At 36.1% G+C, this 17,804-nt stretch overlaps 1 protein-coding gene across 1 annotated transcript in view; it reads right to left on the reverse strand.

Annotated features, from left to right (window-relative positions):
* Positions 1 to 10,664: 10,664 nt before the first annotated feature.
* LOC107717440 (nectin-2-like) overlaps positions 10,665 to 17,804 on the reverse strand; it is an 87,384-nt gene continuing 80,244 nt past the window's right edge. Inside the window, exons 7-10 of the mRNA XM_016524186.1 lie at positions 13,235 to 13,361; positions 13,050 to 13,107; positions 11,648 to 11,719; positions 10,665 to 11,455 (exon numbers count right to left, since the gene is read on the reverse strand). Coding sequence (XP_016379672.1) covers positions 11,270 to 11,455; positions 11,648 to 11,719; positions 13,050 to 13,107; positions 13,235 to 13,361 — 443 coding nt within the window. The 3' untranslated portion in view covers positions 10,665 to 11,269. The remainder of the gene's footprint in view (positions 11,456 to 11,647; positions 11,720 to 13,049; positions 13,108 to 13,234; positions 13,362 to 17,804) is intronic.

Consider the following 17,804-nt stretch of genomic DNA (forward strand, 5'->3'; position numbering starts at 1 on the left):
TCTAAGAATTACTAAAAGAGTTGTTTAAAGTAGAATAAAGGAACCGGAATCATGAAGTGAACAGAACCACAACGTAATATACCTCCTAAGAAATGACTTTAAGAATCCTGGAGGGGACATCAGCACACTGGCATCCAAAACACAACATATGCTGGTGACCAGCAGCACTGCTCTTTTCAGCAGGGCAGAAAGCACACGTTAGGGAACAAAAGCGCATCCAGTGTGATCTCATGAGTGCTGACTAATTATGTGGTTATCTCACCAGTAACAATGAGCCATGTGGGCTCAAATTCACATGAGCAGGTGGACAAAACCCAATCCTCTAGGATTGGACAATGTCCACCTTACACTGTCTTAAGACGACCACACAAAAATCTGTATCACAAATGTCCTATATGCCATTGTGCCAAATTGTCTTTTAGATCTAAAAATATAGTCAGTCACCAGTCCACCCAAAAAGAAAATCACCATCATGTCTTTACAAACCTGAATGACTTTATTTCTTCCATAGACCCCAAAATAAGATGTTAAGCAGAATGTTCCAGTTGCTCTTTTCCAGACAATGAAACTGAATGGTTCTCACTATCTACCATGTGACTGAATTCTAGTAAAATATCCCCACTCCTTTCTCTCTCACTCACCATTCTGTTCAGATGTCCTCCTCCTTGTCCTCTTTCATCTTCTCCTCCTCTAGTCCAGAAGAACCTGCCCGCCTCAGGGTCAGAGGTGAACCAAAAACAATGGAAAAAGAGAGAGACGTTCAGTAAATGATTCTGGGTGACAGAAGGCCTCTACTCTACTTTACTCCACATACAGAGAATAAGAGACCCTGTCCACTAAGCACCTTAAACAATCTGTCTAATCACATAGTCTATTACTTATCACACACAGAGCACTATAGGGCATATATATATATATATATATATATATAGGCACTATATATACAGTCACATGACAGGAATATCATCCTTTTAGCAGGAAACAAGTAGTCTCAAAAGTAGTAAAGTGGGCCTGGTAGCTTCAAATACTGTGGAGTTATTATCATTTGCTATACAAATCACTTATCACATAGTTTCTCTCATGTCTTCTGTGTTGAAATTAATTGTAAGGTGAATTAAGTGTGCCTTCGGTGCGGAGCGCTATTAATATGACACGTATAGTTGCTGCCTATGTAGAGCGTTCCAAATCAGTCACTTATGAGGTTACGTTTCTGTTAGTTTGCTGCTGTAGGAAGCAGTGAAGAAGCCTGGTTTTGGAGCAGAGCTATTGTGTTTATTCAACATGCACATGCGCAGCGAGGCCTGTTTTATCATAACATATCACACACTTAAAATTTTAATAGGTGTGATTTGACATACAGACATGTCACTGAACGGAGAGCAGACTCTGTATTTATGAAACTTTATTTAGCAGCAATGTCTGGGTATTAAAAATACGGTGGATTTGTTTGCAAATGGTGTACTCTCAGTCTTGTGGCCTTCACCCACACACTGCAAAAAGTTCACAGGATCGCAGGGTGTCCCATTTATCTTGGTATGATTTGCTATGTGCCATCAATGCGCACCCAACAGCCCATGTGGCAAAATGTCTGAAAAAAATCATTTTCTTAATCAGTATCTGTGCCAAGTTTTGCAAATACGTATATACGGGCAAATTTAGCTGTTCTCAAATACATTTTTAAAAATGTTATACAAGTCTATCTATCTAGATAACTCGATTGTTTTCATTACTGGCATTTTTTACTTGTGAACTACATTTTGTGAAGGATATGTTTAAAATAAGAAAAACTATTTGCAAATGGGGTAAGAAAAATAAACACAATATTGCTAACTTGTTATAAAGATGTATTTTTAAGTTAATTTTTCTGGTGCTATCCCACAGTAATAATTAGTTCCTAAATATTTCTATCACTGTAGATGGTTTCCAAAGCTAATTCGATGTCATATCTGAGCTTATCCCTCTCAAATCGTGACAGATTAGCACTGGACTGTGCAGCATCAGTAATACGAGGTATAATCTGTATATCTCCAAATGCTTTTCAGTCCTCATCATCCAGTGTAATTAAAAAAATAAACTGTAAAATGGTTACACAACTTTTTTTAGCAATCATTTGTCAACATGGCATGCACATCAATCCTGCTTTCCTAAAGCACATACCTGGTGTTACTGTGAAGACTTCATCAGTCCATGAAATTCCAAAGAAAAAATGTATTTATCTTCACAATCAATAATGAAAATGGAACAACTTGCTCCGCCTCTAAAACAGCATTCTGATGACATCACCTAGGCCGTGCAGGTTATTTGATATTGTTAAAAAATAGCCAAATAGCTATTTAGACATTCAGGTTTGGGTGCATACGCCCACATTTCACAATCCAATCAATTCCTGTTGGATAAAATCAATACCCGCCCTATATTTTTAGTTGTTCACTTCAAAATACATCACATTACAAAGGAAAATGTGTTGCGAATGTCATTTCACGTTGACTTTAAGCAACATAGTTGTGTTACCAATTATGTATGTTGAGTGTACTCTACTCTACAGGGACTCTACAGTCTTTACTCACCAGCCATGACAACAGTGCACATGCTGCCATGCTCATCATAGTCAGACACATGGTTACAGACAGGAAGGGAGGAGTGGAGTTTATCCATCAGACTGTATATGAGCAAAGCAGAGACACATGCTAATAAGAACACATTTGACTGTGATTGGCAGAGAGCAGGGAAGGATCAGAGGGAAGTGTACTTTAACCTCCTCCTTTTATCCTTCCGTCCTCTCCGCCTGCCCATCCATTTATTTTTAGACAGCTTAGTTGAGGAGAGGAGGATGTTCCTGAGGCCTTCTGTATCAAGCGCACAGATCCTAAATAAATGATGTACTTGAAACGGAATCATTTATCTGGGTGTTTCTTAACCTATGGATACTTTTATGTCCAGGGGGTTGATTTTTATTAAATAAAACAGATTTCAACTATTTTTTTGTTTTATGCAGATCACATTAAAAATGTTTCACAATGTCTTTGTCATTTGTTTTGTTAACCCTTTTATTTATGTATGCATATTTTACCCAGACCTATAATTTCAAAATAACGATAATATAACAATATCACCATAACCAACAGTATTGCCCTTAATAACGTTTTTTTGAAAAGTGAGCCAGTAGTGTCAATGAAAAGTATGCTTGAGGTGAAATGTCTACAAAATAAAAAACAAAAATAAATCAAACTAAATTTCACTGTTTATTTTCGGACCTGCAAGTTAAAATTGTTTTGTACTGTTTTTGTTTTGTTTATTAGGTTTTATTGGATTTATTTTACATGTTCGAAATAAAGTCTCAAATAAAACAAATACATTTTATTTAAATTATTTTTTATATTTTTAGTCTAGATTTCCAGTTCCAATCAAGCTGTAATTTTGTCAAATTCTGCAAAAAGTGTGAAAATATTACTTACTGTTGGTACTAAGTATACATTGCTAGCTAGTAAATTAGCCTTAGCAAAAATAAGTTTGTGATTTTATTTTAAAAAGAAATGTTTAAACACCATTTCCACAGCAAAACTTTTAAATGTAATGGAAATTGTATATACAGTCTATATATTATACACTGTTTAAAATGAAATAAACTACTAAAACTATTTGTTTTTTTTCTAAAAGTCCAAAAGACTAAAATGCCCATATTTAAAGAAACATCAATTTCTTTTAAATTCAAATGCTGCTCCTCCTTGGTTTCTCAGTAATAAGCCCAACGTTTTGTTCTCAGAGCAGCTCTAAATCCAGAACACAGCTGTCAAATTAATGACAAACCAACCCACCACACAGCTGAGGCAAACACTCTTTCTGTTGCTCTCACACTTTCTGTCTGTCTTCTGATGAGGCTGAGAATTGTTGCTGTGATGATGTCATTGGTTGCCTAGCAACAGCTGTCCCTGGGCAACCCGCAACCAGGGCCTCAGCGGGAACATTTTGGATTATTTGGGGATGTCGAGTTCATCAGTGGTTTCTTGCAGCAATCTGCCAAGATACGACATGAGACTTTATGTCAGAGGAAATAAAATGAAGAAAGCTACTGTGAGGTCCAAAAGTCCTCTGGTCAGAAGTTTTCAATTTCAACTTTTTATTCTAATAATTTAAAATAAAATAATCTAATATTTTCTGTTAAATTAGAAAAATGCAAAATAAAGGCGTTTTGACTTGTGGTCCCAGACTTTAGGACCCCACTGAATACGCCTTATTTTCATTTTTTGGTGAACTATCCCTTTAAGATACTAAAAGGGATAGTTCTCCCAAAAATGAAAATTCTATAATTAATTATTCACTCTCATGTCGTTCCAAACCTGTAAGACCTTCGTGCATCTTCGGAACACAAATTAAGATATTTTTCATTAAATCCGAGAGCTTTCTGACCCTGACAGCAATGCAACTGACATGTTCAAGGTCCAGAAAGGTAAGGACATCGTTAAAATAGTCCATGTGACATTAGTGTTTCAACCGTAATGTTATGAAGCTACGAGAATAATTTTTGTGCGCAAAGAAAACAAAAATAATGACTTTATTCAACAATTCTTCTCCCCTGAGATTCTTCTCTACCTCCATTATGGACTGCGGTCAAGCCAGCCGCCACTCCGAAATGCACGGTCAATCTAGCCGCCGCGCTGTTTTTACGTGCGCGCATATACTGTGCATTGCATCTTTTGCGTGCATTCACTCAGCCAGGGTATTTTATTTATTTTTTTAGGTCTTTCTGACTGTGATTGGCATGGACTGTGATATGTAAGCATTCACTCAGCGTTTTTTTTTGTTTGTTTTTTTTAGTGCTTAAAGGCACAATATGTAATTTTCGCCGCTAGACGGCGCGTATTCAAAATAAACAAAGAGGCAAAGGATTAGTTTGATGATGCCATGACTGAGTGTGGAATCATGGGAGTTGCCGTCTTCATCCCCACAGCCGAAGCAATCCGACGGGACTCGGGCAGAAATCATGTTCATGGATGAGCTAATGATTTATTAACTTAGTAGAATGAAGCAGGGTGAGGCTGAAAGCCGTCGAAGCGAAACGAGGCTGCTGAACGAGCGCGACACACGGCTCGAAAGCAGCGGAGCTTCCACTCCTTCCAGTCGTGCATATGTGGGGAAAAAAAGCAGTGCTGTTTTATCATACTAGATACATTTGAAAGTTCTGTTACAATGCTACTCTGTGCGGTCGTCACCGGTCTATTAAAACGCACAACATATTAAAGCGTCTTTGGTGTTTCCATGTTTTCTACAAAACAAAACCGGAAATCAAGGGTGTATGACGTCATTGGCAGGCGACACAATGACAATGGAAACGGTCTGTGTCACTAGTTAAAATGGCTTATTTCTCTGGATTTAAACATTCTTCGAAACATTTGGGATAATGTAAGTACACAAGTCAGCCAAATAAACACTGTAATAGTAGTTTTTGGATATTTTAATAAAAAAATCTTACATATTGTGCCTTTAACTTATACATACAAACAAGAACAGGGAAATAAGACATTGTTCTATCTCTTATAAATCACTTCACTCAGCCAGTTTATATGTCAAAATGAATGAAGAAATACGTATATTAAAGAAAAAGTTAGCGATTTAATCAACATAAATCAAGATAAATTATGGAGAGTACCACGTCAGCAGCTTGGCGGTAAATGGTTACTCGGGGGAGAAGAATTGTTGAATAAAGTCATTATTTTTGTTTTCTTTGCCCACAAAAAGTATTCTCGTAGCTTCATAACATTACGGTTGAAACACTGATGTCACATGGATTATTTTAACGATGTCTTACTACCTTTCTGGATCTTGAACGTTTCAGTTGCATTATTTGTGCTCTTCTGAGGGTGTTTGTCGATCAGGGAGTATGGTGTGAGAGCCCAGGGGAGTTTGTAGAGCTCTGGGCACCTTTCAGTCCAACAGTTCACATCCACTGTCTTCAATTACTGCCGGTAAATGAACTGGAGCAGTGCTGAAGGAGCTGATGGAAAAGCTTGTAACTGACACAGCTAGCATACTGTATTTTACCACGTCTCAACAGCTGACTGTAATTATGCTAATAATCAATTATCCACAAATTCTCTGTCTGTTACATTTGCAGTTTATCAGTAACGTTAACTGTAAATCACGTGTCATGCTTTTATTTTTGTTTCTAAGCTGCTTAATTACTTAGCATGTCTGTAGGCTGCTTTACGATTTTAGATAGTAGGAAAGATAGCTGACTGGCCGCAGGGTACTGGTTCTATACTAGTAGGCCTACACAATCTGGCGGCAGTTTTGAATGACTTTAGGTTATAGTAAAAGTATTTACCTGTAAGCAAGCAACTGTAATCCGTGTTCAGCATTAAACGCCTGCAGACAGACAGGTGTTTTTCTGTGAGCGAGCGCCCTCCTGTGATGGGGATTTTAACACGCCACCTTCACAGCGTCTAAGACTGGACTGTACAGTGAATATATTGTTGTTATTGTGCATTATACAGTGAGTATATTCTTATGGTTGTTGTTGTATCTGTTCGTTTAGGTACTTCTGGAACATGAAATGTGGTTGTGTTTATCCTGGCTTTAACTGAGTGCCTACTGGTAAATGTTGTAATAAAGGCCCCAAAACCAAAAAGTTAAAATTACTAAATGGTAATTAGATGATTACAATTTGTATTAAACCATTACCAAATTATTAGCATACAACTATTGAAATTGTAATTATTTAAAAGTAACTGATGGTAAACTCCCTTACGAAAATTAACCATGGTTTTATTGTAGTAAAAGTGTAGTAACCATGTTTTTTTGGCATATTGGTTACCATTTGTATAACCACAGTTTTACCACAAATACCATAGTTAAACTATGGTTAGTGTAGCAAAGCCATGGTTAATTTGTGGTTACCATGGTTAAACTATAGTAACCATGGTTTTTTGGTTTTATTTGTAGTAAAACCATGGTTAATTTTCGTAAGGGCTGTTGTCAGGGTGCGAACTACTGGGGAGCTAGGGGGAGCTCGGCTCCCCTTAATAAGACATGGGCTCCCCTGAAAACGTGATTTGTGAAATTTTGGGGGGTCTCAAAAAATATTGACAATGTGTTATTTTGACGTGCAATTTCAGTTTTGTGTAATGTGATCATCGTGGATTATTATGTGTAAAATTGCAAAAATATCATTCATTCATGCATGACGGCGATTTAAACCTAATCACTTCAACATGCTATTCTTGTCATGAGCATCATGTTAACTCAAAGATTCGTAGAAAAAATATAAACGTTGGACTCTGTGGTCGATTCTGTGTTAAGGTAAGGCATGCTATTCGCAATTATGTGTTGTGGCTGGGGTGTTATAGGGGTGCGGGGCTCTCGGTGTCTTAGGCATAACTGAACAGAGGAATTATGGTATTCTTCTGTAGCCTGACGACGAGTAACTTTAACCGTTGTTCATGTGAACTCAAAGACAGCCTGATGCTTTGTTTATAGACTATTTGTGGGTGGCTGTTTGTTGTTTCACCTATCAATTCGTGTCGATAAAGTATAATAGGGTAAATCCGTATAGTGATTTATCCTATATAGTGCTTGCATAAAGCAAGTAGTGCATACACTTGTAGCTGTTAAGTATCTTTGTAAGTCATTGTAAGCCCTCTTTTGAGGCACACGCAAGCGCACGAACCGCCCCCTGTAGTGTCTTCAGCAGCTGCTCTGAGGAACCACACTCAGTCTTGGGTTTTTGATGCCAGAAGATACACTTTATTACATCATCAAGAATAAAGTGGAGAAGTTCTGTATGGGTATATTTCCATACAGATTTCCTTATGCATATGATTCAATATTTCCCTAGAGAAGGGGCCCCCCCAAGTCTTGTTATGGTAAAGAAAGAAAGCCCACTTTTATTTTTCCAGATGTTTCTCATCTGAGGGTCTGGATATTCTGCCACGTAGGCTGTTTTTACACACAGGCATATATGTTTATAATGGAAGAATAACTGGATATATAAGTGGCTAGATTCGTCTTGATTATGCTTGATTAATTCATACTTTGATTAATAAAAATCTTCATGCCCTTTTTAGTGTTTCCATGGAGACAGTGTAGTCTACAACAGTTTCTTAGACACCGTGCTCCGCTTGAAAACCACTGAATAATTGTGAAGCTTCAGTAAACTAACGGAAAAATCACTATTATAACACATCAAAATAAATTAGAAGGCATTGAAATGATCTACTTGTCAATGGAATCAACTGCTAAGCAACAAACTTAACCTGAGGAAATTACCTTGAAATTGGAATTTATGCTCAGAAAACATCATCATTTCCAGCAAGGACAATATCTGACACAGATGAACAGAGAAATATTTTATGTGCAAGACTACTAGCAATGAAAGTATGAATAAGCCAGTACATTATAAAAAAAAAATGATATCATTTCTTCCAGTGCAGCAAGCACGGAAGTATTAGGTTTTTAAGGACAATTTTCACATGGATTTTGTTTTATTGTTTTATTTATATTTCGTTTTTTATGATTTTTATTTTAAGACTTTATTATATGCTGAATGCTGAAAGCAGATTAGAGCTCTCCCGAAAACAATAAATCTCATGCATCTCAAAAAAATCTCTTCATTTAGTGAATCCAGCACTAGTGTGGACAATGTGTACAAATAAACTGTGCAGTTTGAGCTTCTTCTTATTTATTATATTATTAATTGCATAACACAATCCCTGAAGACACAGGTTAAACAGGACATCTGTTTCTTTTGTATCTCTTTAGTTTTCAAAGACCTTAACAACAAGGATGCAAAGGAATACTCATTTATTTGACTAAATGCAGCTGCTCTGTTTTGCATAGTGCCCTGAGCATATGCGCTGTAGCTCCTGTCTGCATGTGTGGCCTCACTGGTGCTCCTCCAAGAAACCAAACTGGATTGTTAATAAACAGGAATACCTCTCAAAGGACCTTCAATCAGGGTGCGAACTACGGGGGAGCTAGGGGGAGCTCGGCTCCCCTTAATAAGACATGGGCTCCCCTGAAAACGTGATTTGTGAAATTTTGGGGGGTCTCAAAAAATATTGACAATGTGTTATTTTGACGTGCAATTTCAGTTTTGTGTAATGTGATCATTGTGGATTATTATGTGTTACATTGCAAAAATATCATTCATTCATGCATGACGGCGATTTAAACCTAATTCACTTCAATAAAGATAACTATACATGCTATTCTTGTCATGAGCATCGAGGTGTGGGGGCGCTGCGGTGCAAATTCCACTCATTTTTAGTACATGTTAACTCAAAGATTCGTAGAAAAAATATAAACGTTGGACTCTGTGGTCGATTCTGTGTTAAGGTAAGGCATGTTATTCGCAATTATGTGTTGTGGCTGGGTTGTTATAGGTCTACGTGACTCTCGATGTCTTAGGCCTAATTGAACGGAGGAATTATGGTATTCTTCTGTAGCCTGACGACGAGTAACTTTAACCGTTGTTCATGTGAACTCAAAGACAGCCTGATGCTTTGTATATAGACTATTTGTGGGTGGCTGTTTGTTGTTTCACCTATCAATTCGTGTCGATAAAGTATAATAGGGTAAATCCTGTATAGTGATTTATCCTATATGTATCTTTGTAAGTCATTGTAAGCCCTCTTTTGAGGCACGCGCAAGCGCGCGATACCCCCACCACCACCGTTATAAAATAAAAAAAACAAGTGGGCTCCCCCAAAGTCCACGGTATAGTTCGAACACTGGCTATTGTACTATAACTGCAATATAGTGAAAATGCCCCCTTGGGGTAAAAAGCCCCCTACTGTTTTTCCCCAAAATAACCACTGGATAAAGTCAAGATACATTTGTATTGTAACTATTGACTACGTTGACAAGAGTGATGTAGAAATATTCACCATGAAGCTAATACTGGTGATGTACCTGAGAGAAAACCTCATTTTCTCAATGATCTCAAGAAAAAAAAGTGTTTTAAAGCTTGTTGTTTTGCAAAACATCACAGTTATATATGATATGAGAATAGTCAGGCCTGTAGATAGGGAGTACATGTTATATTCGAAATTTATACTTATATTTTCAGAATGACATTTTTTTCCCCAAACCTCTCTGTGAGGTAAAACGGGGGCATGGCTTAATTACTGTAGTTACTCTGTTCTGAACATAAAATAATTTGTTTTTGCATCAAATGTATTCTAACTTGTTGGTTGAATAAACATATTTGGACTTTATATTTAAAAATTACCTCAAGTTAGCATCAGGTAGCTACAGTAATTAGCTAGCCAGTTAGCATCAGCTAACAATATTTTTCAAATTGGCTGTTAAAATTTTGTTACCCATAATTATTTATTATATTCTTTTTAATTTTAAGCTACAATTGCCTGTACTCTGATTTTACTGTAAATATATAAAGTATATTACTTTGTCAGACTGGGGGCATTTTACCCCACCTGTGGGGCAAAACGCCCCCTTGGTACAAGTGGCGTTTTCCCCCACTCTACCCTATTTGTCAGAAGATTTGTACAGTATATGATAAGAATTACTGTATTTGGTACTATTGTCAGATTTCCTTGCTTCCATTGTACACACAATGTTTAAGACATGTCACTAATCCATTCATGCATGTTGACGATATAATACACTGGTACATACATATAAATATCCAGAGACCAATTCACCCAGTTTATTGAGTCTAAACAATTATAGAAGTACACTGAAAAATTATGCCACAAAGATTATATTCTAAAAGAAAAATAAAATCAATGCAGTTATATAAAAATAAAAGCCAAGAGGGTGCATAATATGATTAGAAATCTAGTGCAATTTACTAAAATTACTAAAAAGAATTCAATACAAAATTAAATCTTGTAATAAAGTCCATAAAAAGAGTTTAAGAACAAAAGGAAGGAAATTTCACATTGCAGCAATGGATAACATCACTAAAAATAACTACCAAAATAATGCTTTGAAAATGTATGTTGATCACTGGCTCATTATGTCCTTTTGGCTATATTATATTACACATCCATAGTCAACACACCCTAAAATGGCACAAACTAAAATATAACCCTTCATCAGACACAGAAAGAAGAATAAATGTGGATATGCATAAGTACTGTACATCTAAATGTGCAAAGATATAACTGAGCTCATTATAAAATGGGTGCCGTAGAACAGATCCCTTACAGTGTTTGGGTAAAGCAAAGCGTTTGCAATCACAAGTATTCAATATAAAACAGTACAATCAGACTCAGATTACAGTATAAAAACCTATGGCTCAGTTTGATCCCTACACTATCACAGCTGGTGACATGAAGCTGCTCCCTCTACTGGCAGAAGAAGTAACGTAATAGCCGTCTTCCTCTCCCATCGTTCCGTCTTCGTCTCTGTCATCCTGGTAAGGAGTCGGTTTGTCCTCCCAGGAGAAAGGTGAAGGCTCATGATGATCCTTGTCATCATGGTATGCTGAGAGATCCTGTCAGAGAAGAGATTGTAGTGTAGTGATAAGAGTCAAAGCACTATCAATAAAAGAGATGATTACGATCTGCGACTAATAAGCATGAATAATATGTGGGAAATGAACATGCCATCAAATATGCATGATTTACCATCTTAAATGCCACAAAGGATTAGAGGAATAGAGAGCGTGAGAGAAAAGGACTCTTACTGTCATTGGTTCCTCTTTCTCTGTCTCATGGTGCATGAACTGAGAATCAGACACAGGTTTACTGATGCTCGACTACAGAAGGAAAAGAAAAGGATGAATTGTTAAGCTTAATAAAGTTTGCTAACAAAATTGCTAATCTTGATAAAAGTTTTTAAGGGGTAATCAAACAGTTAAATACAATAGATAATACAAAATCTGTTCATTACAAACTATAGGCTATTATCAGAATGACAATCTGAGTGAAAATATTAACATGAATTTCAGTTTTTTTTTTTTTTTTTTTTTACTACAGAGATATAGCCTCTAGTAAAATTTTTCATCAAAATATATTGTACAACCTAACTTGATTGGGTGATTTTCACCTTTACTCAGATTGTCCCCAATCTGGGAAGAGCATCACATCCAGTGTTCTTACACTTAACTAAAACTAAACTACTAAAAGAATGAGCACATTTGAAATTAGTATTTTGTTATTATTTATATACTAGTATATTATTTATTCAAATTTTTTTTAAATTTACAGTTTTTATTTTCATTATATTATACGTTTTAGTGGTTTTGTATTGTGCTTTTGTCATTTTTATTAGTTTTTTTGTTAAAAATTTTTTTTATTTCTATTTTTCTATTCTATTTATAATTCCTTTTTTCTATTTAGATTTAACTTATTATTTCGGTTTTAAATTGAGTAATTTTGATGCTTAAACTTAACTTGTTTACTTCATTTAGTGGCAAGGCAACATTACTAATTTCCATTCAAATCTTTATTAGATATTTATTTTAATTTTAATTTTAGCTTTATTTTAATTACCAAACCAATTTTAATAGTTTTAATTAACAATAACAACACTGCATTCAGATTTTAACATGAGCATATAACTTCTAGTAACATGAAATAGGAATCGAGCAAAACTAATAAAAGTATCATAGGAATTTCCATCTTCCTTAAAAGCATTTTCACTACACATTTTTAAAGCAAACATTTCACTCTCCATCAAAGAATTTTCATCACATCCCCTTTTGCTTTAATGACAGCAGCACTCGAGCTGCACAAGTTTGCATCAAATCTGATGTTCGTGTTCCTCAGCATGATTTAAGATGATCCAATGAAAGCAAGAACATCTGAGTGTCTGTACAAGGAGTCACACAATCAATCTGACAAATATACTTCTTTGATCACTGAGAAATAGTGCAGAATGTTTCCCATTCGTTTTATGTCATAATGTTTTCAAAATGTTCAAACTTTCTATCTTCACACAAGTCTTAAATTAAACCGTTTTCTCTTGAATATTTTTCTTTTTCTCTCTCTTTTAAAAAAAATAAAATTAAAAGAATTCTCTCTTTAATCTAAAACTAATTTAGCTGCAAGCGTAAAATAAAGTATGGATCTCTCAGCTCTACTCACTGTATCTGAATAGGAATACATCTTCATGGGAGGAGGAGGTTTGTGAGTGGGTGGACCGCTGTATAAGAACAGACACAAACACACAATCAATACAGTGGGGAAAAGTTTATAAGTAGTTAATGATTTTTTTATTTTTTTTTACCAGTGTAAGACAGACGGAATATAACAGAGATGGCAGTACTTACTTTATGTTTTTCCTCTGGCGTTTGCGGACCATCACTATGATAGTTGCAATTAAGGCTACCAGGATGATCACACAAAGAATAGCAGCAATAATTCCTCCAGCAGGGACACCCTTTGGCTCAGGAAATTCTGAAAATACAAAGAGACTTTCATCTCTATGGGTCGTATAACTGAATTGTCCTTGATCTTCTAAACTCAAAGCATTCTCCTCAGTCAAAACAGCTTGCATGCTAACATAAGACATGATCACCACCCGCACACCACACAGCACCATATCTATACAAGTTCAGGTTGATTATAAAGCACCACCTAAATCCTGCTGTGCTGTTATCTTACAGCAGATCCCGCTTCCTTAGACTGGATAAATAAATCCCAGATTCCACACACATAGAGTCATGCTCATCTGTCTTGTATGGTTTATTCATACCATTGGCATCTTCTAAGCCATAAAAAATGCTGCATTAATCTCTTATGACATGAGATGTCATTTATGGTTATAATTATTATGCGCATTTAGGGCAAGCTCTCTATTTCTATACAAATCATAGGCCATACTGGTTAATAGGAGGTGTTTTTGTTCAGTTTAGAAATGAAATCAGAAATGGCATTACGTGAGAATGACATTCTACACTTCTAAAACCGGGTGAGAAGTTTTTATTCTTTCTTTCTTTTTTAATGATGTCATTTTTTTGTACATTTACCATTATGGATTGTTACTTTTATGATATGTGAAAAAAGGGCATTCATTCATTCATTCATTTCCTTGTACATTATATGTTTGGAGTCAGTGAGCAGTGTTTCATACTGCAGAGTCCAATAAATAATCAAATATAATAATAATAAACAAACAATAAATAAAAATAATAATTATTGTATTAAACAATACAATTCTAAATAAATAATTATTTTATTAATTATTGCTTAACATTTTACTTGATACATCTGATTAAAATCAAAATGTTACATGTAAACAAAGAAATAAAATGGTTTCTTTAGAAATATTTTACACATTTTCTATTTAATATGCAATTAATATTTTTTTTCAAAACTAAATAATCTTTAGTTTAGTAATTCACTTTGAATAAAAGTTGTTTTTTTCTAAGCTAAATAGTGTAAATGAGTGTCAATGTAATGTAGTGGAATAACTTGGTGTTACACTAGATGGCGCTCCAACTGTATAAAAACACTCATTGCTTCTAACTTCCTCCTGGCCATTGTATTCTAGACACAGACTCCCTGATGTCACCACCATAAAAGTGCAGCGTTTACTGTGAAAATATATCTGCTCTCACGGATCACTCACATTGCAGGTGTTATACTGACAGGCAGGTTAACGTCTGGCGTTCGGCCGAGAGCCTGTGCTGGCGATTTTCCACAAGTCATCAACATGGGGATGTCAGTAGGAAGAAGAATAAAAAAGAAAGAGAGAATGCTGGCCAGCCAGACAAACCGGTTTAAAGGACAGAAGGGATGTTTTTGTTAAAGGGGGAGGAATTTAAAAGAAAGACAAGCGTTTGGGTGAAGGAATGTGTGCGCGTCATGTCTCGCTGAATATCTGCCTTGTCAATCGCATGTCGTTCTTTCACTCCTTTCGTCTCGCGCTGTCAATCTCTTGTTCATGTCCTAAAGCACTCGTTCCTCTTCTCTCTAGCTCGGTTCAGCTGAAATCTCTGAGCACATAACACATCTGAGCAGGTCATTTTATAACACGACTCTCAAGAATATGCGATTCTAGTAAATCGCAATTATGAGTCAAATATTTTTATAGAATGTTGCTAAACAGGTTATTTTACTGCTTCCCATGGCAACATACTGGCTCTATTTTCTGTCTTATTAGGGTCACATTTAAGATTGTTCAGCTAGGTTTTGTGGAAAATGCAGTCATTTCAATGTCCACACAACTAGGAATTTTGTGTGAGGGAACAAGATTAACAGGCGTGGGCTATTTCTTCCTTATTTCTACATCAATTAACCAGGTAAAAGGTCTGGAGTTGATTCTAAGTCTGCCGTTTGCATTAGGAAGCTGCTGCTGTAAACCCACATCATGTGGTCAAAGGATCTCTCCATACAAGTGAAACAGACAATTGTTAGCCTTCAAAAACAAAACCAATCCATCAGAGAGATTGCATGAACATTAGGAGTGGCCAAATCAACACTTTGGTACATTCTGAGAAAAAAAGAACGCACTGATGAGCTCAGCAACATAAAAAGGCCTGGATGTCCACGAGGACAACAGTTGTGGATGATCAGAGAATCCTCTCCATGGTAAAGAAAAACCCTTTCACAACATCCAGCCAAGTGCATTCTTTGGATGGCTAAAATCAAGATCAACCTGTACCAGAATGATGGGAAGAAAAAAGTATGGAGTAGGCTTGGAAAAGCTCATGATCCAAAGCATTTTGAAGGTAAAAAAGTGGAATATTCTGCAATGGCTAAGTCAATCACCTGATCTCAACCCAATTGAGCATGCATTCCACTTGTTAAAGACAAAACTAAAGGCAGGAAGACCCATAAACAAACAACAACTGACGTCAGCTGCAGTAAAGGCCTGGCAAACCATCACAAAGGAGGAAACCCAGTCTTTGGTGATGTCCATGAGTTCCAGATTTAAGGCAGTCATTGCCTGCAAAGGATTCTTAACAAAATATTAAAAATGAAAATTTTATTTATGATTATACTTATATTTGGACTTATTTGTCCAATTACATTTGAGTCCCTAAAAATAGGGGGACTATGTATAAAAATAGTTGTAATTCCTAAGCATTTTATGTTACATTTTTGTTCAGCCTCTTGAATTAAAGCTGAAAAAAAGCTGCACTTCAATTTCATCTTGATTGTTTCAGCTTCATTCATCGCACCAAACGATAAACTGCAGTGCTTTACAACTATAGGACAGGAAGAGCTAAATAAACTTATCACTGCATCTAAACCAACAACATGCCTGTTAGATCCTGTACCCACTAAATTACTGAAAGAGTTGTTACCTGTAGCAGAAGAACCGCTTCTCAATATTATTAACTCGTCGTTGTCTTTAGGTCACGTCCCAAAACCATTCAAGCTGGAGGTTATTAAGCCTCTTGTGAAAAGCGCTATACAAATAAACTTGAATTGAATTGAATTTTAATTCTATTCTGGTGGCATACAGAGGCAAAATTATATATAATTTAAACTTAAATGAATTTTTCACATCTGTGTTTTATTTGTTTTGTGTAATAATGATAATGACTAACTGACATTACACACAGCTCATAAAAACAGCACATACTTGAGCTTGAATGACAGAATTATCCCATCACACAAGACAGCTGATTCATTGGAGGAAAAGCCTTTAGCAGTATACCACAAACACAGAAAGAGATGGAGAGAGAATGTGAGGTGTAGAGGAAGTGAAGGTCACTGCAGAGGCAGAATGAGGGAAGAATATGAGTGTGTGTGTGTGTCTGTGGAGCAATGGCGCAAGAAAGCAGGGAAAAAAACTCAATCAATCATCAATGTGACATCTCCGTTTATAAACTCCAGTCTGCAGCTTAGAGTCTCAGACAGAACATCCATGTGAGGCTGTTTACTGCCACATAAACGGGTAGACACAGATATTGCAGTGCATTAACTTCACAGTCAGTCACAGTGACCAAGTTGGTCATTAAAGGGATAGTTCACCAAAAATGGAAATTCTGTCATCATGTACTTACATTAATTTCAGTACAAATCTGCATGTTTAATTTTATTTAAGAGATTTATTTATGTTGTTTCATATATTTAATATTCATTGATTTAATTTAATTTAAACATTGCCCTGGTTTCCAAACTTCCGTCCAATGTGCTCTTTGAAATGAATTTAGTTTCACTAAATAAAATTTTCCTCTACTGTTTGTCAAAACCAGATTAGAGATAAACGTTTGTAGGTTTGTTTATCTTTCCTGTGGCCTTGGCTCATAGTTCAGAGTAACTGAAACTAAAAGCATTTTGAAAGCTCTTGGGCTCAATAAACCACAGTATGCTGTAATTCAGTTACGGTGATTAGCATCGGGTCACATGACCCATCTCTGCCGAGACAATCCTATTTCACACGGTGTGTCTAAAGTGGCAGGTTGATGGGATTAATTTGTTGAATAAACAATTTAAGGTGAATTATGGATGTGTCAATGTGAACAGACATATGCAATTAGGGGGATTATGGCTGTAGACATGATTCTCTGTCAACGTAAGACCACAAATAGACCAAGTGTGTGTGTGTGTGTGTGTGCAGAAAGGAAGCCAAGCCTCCAGATCCACGCTTAATGGAGTTAGATTATCAGCATCCATTCTGACTGAGTGGAATTTGACATCAGAGAACATTTCCCATGAGACATCGCATCCTGGTGAATAACAATAAGAGAGAGACAGATCAAAGAGAGATGATGGCACATCTGACACTGGAAACTCAAATGTTCAAACACAAGTTCTGACATATAACCCAGCATACATGATGAATCCAACCTCTGAAGCTCATTTAATGCCCACAAAAGCAGCCAGAGGTAAACAAATGAGAGTGAACGTGTTATTATCAGAGCTGTAATGCACCTACTTTTTAAA

This window comes from Sinocyclocheilus rhinocerous, unplaced genomic scaffold (assembly GCF_001515625.1).
Source record: "Sinocyclocheilus rhinocerous isolate Xijiao unplaced genomic scaffold, SAMN03320098_v1.1 scaffold1622, whole genome shotgun sequence".
Lineage (NCBI taxonomy): Eukaryota > Metazoa > Chordata > Actinopteri > Cypriniformes > Cyprinidae > Sinocyclocheilus > Sinocyclocheilus rhinocerous.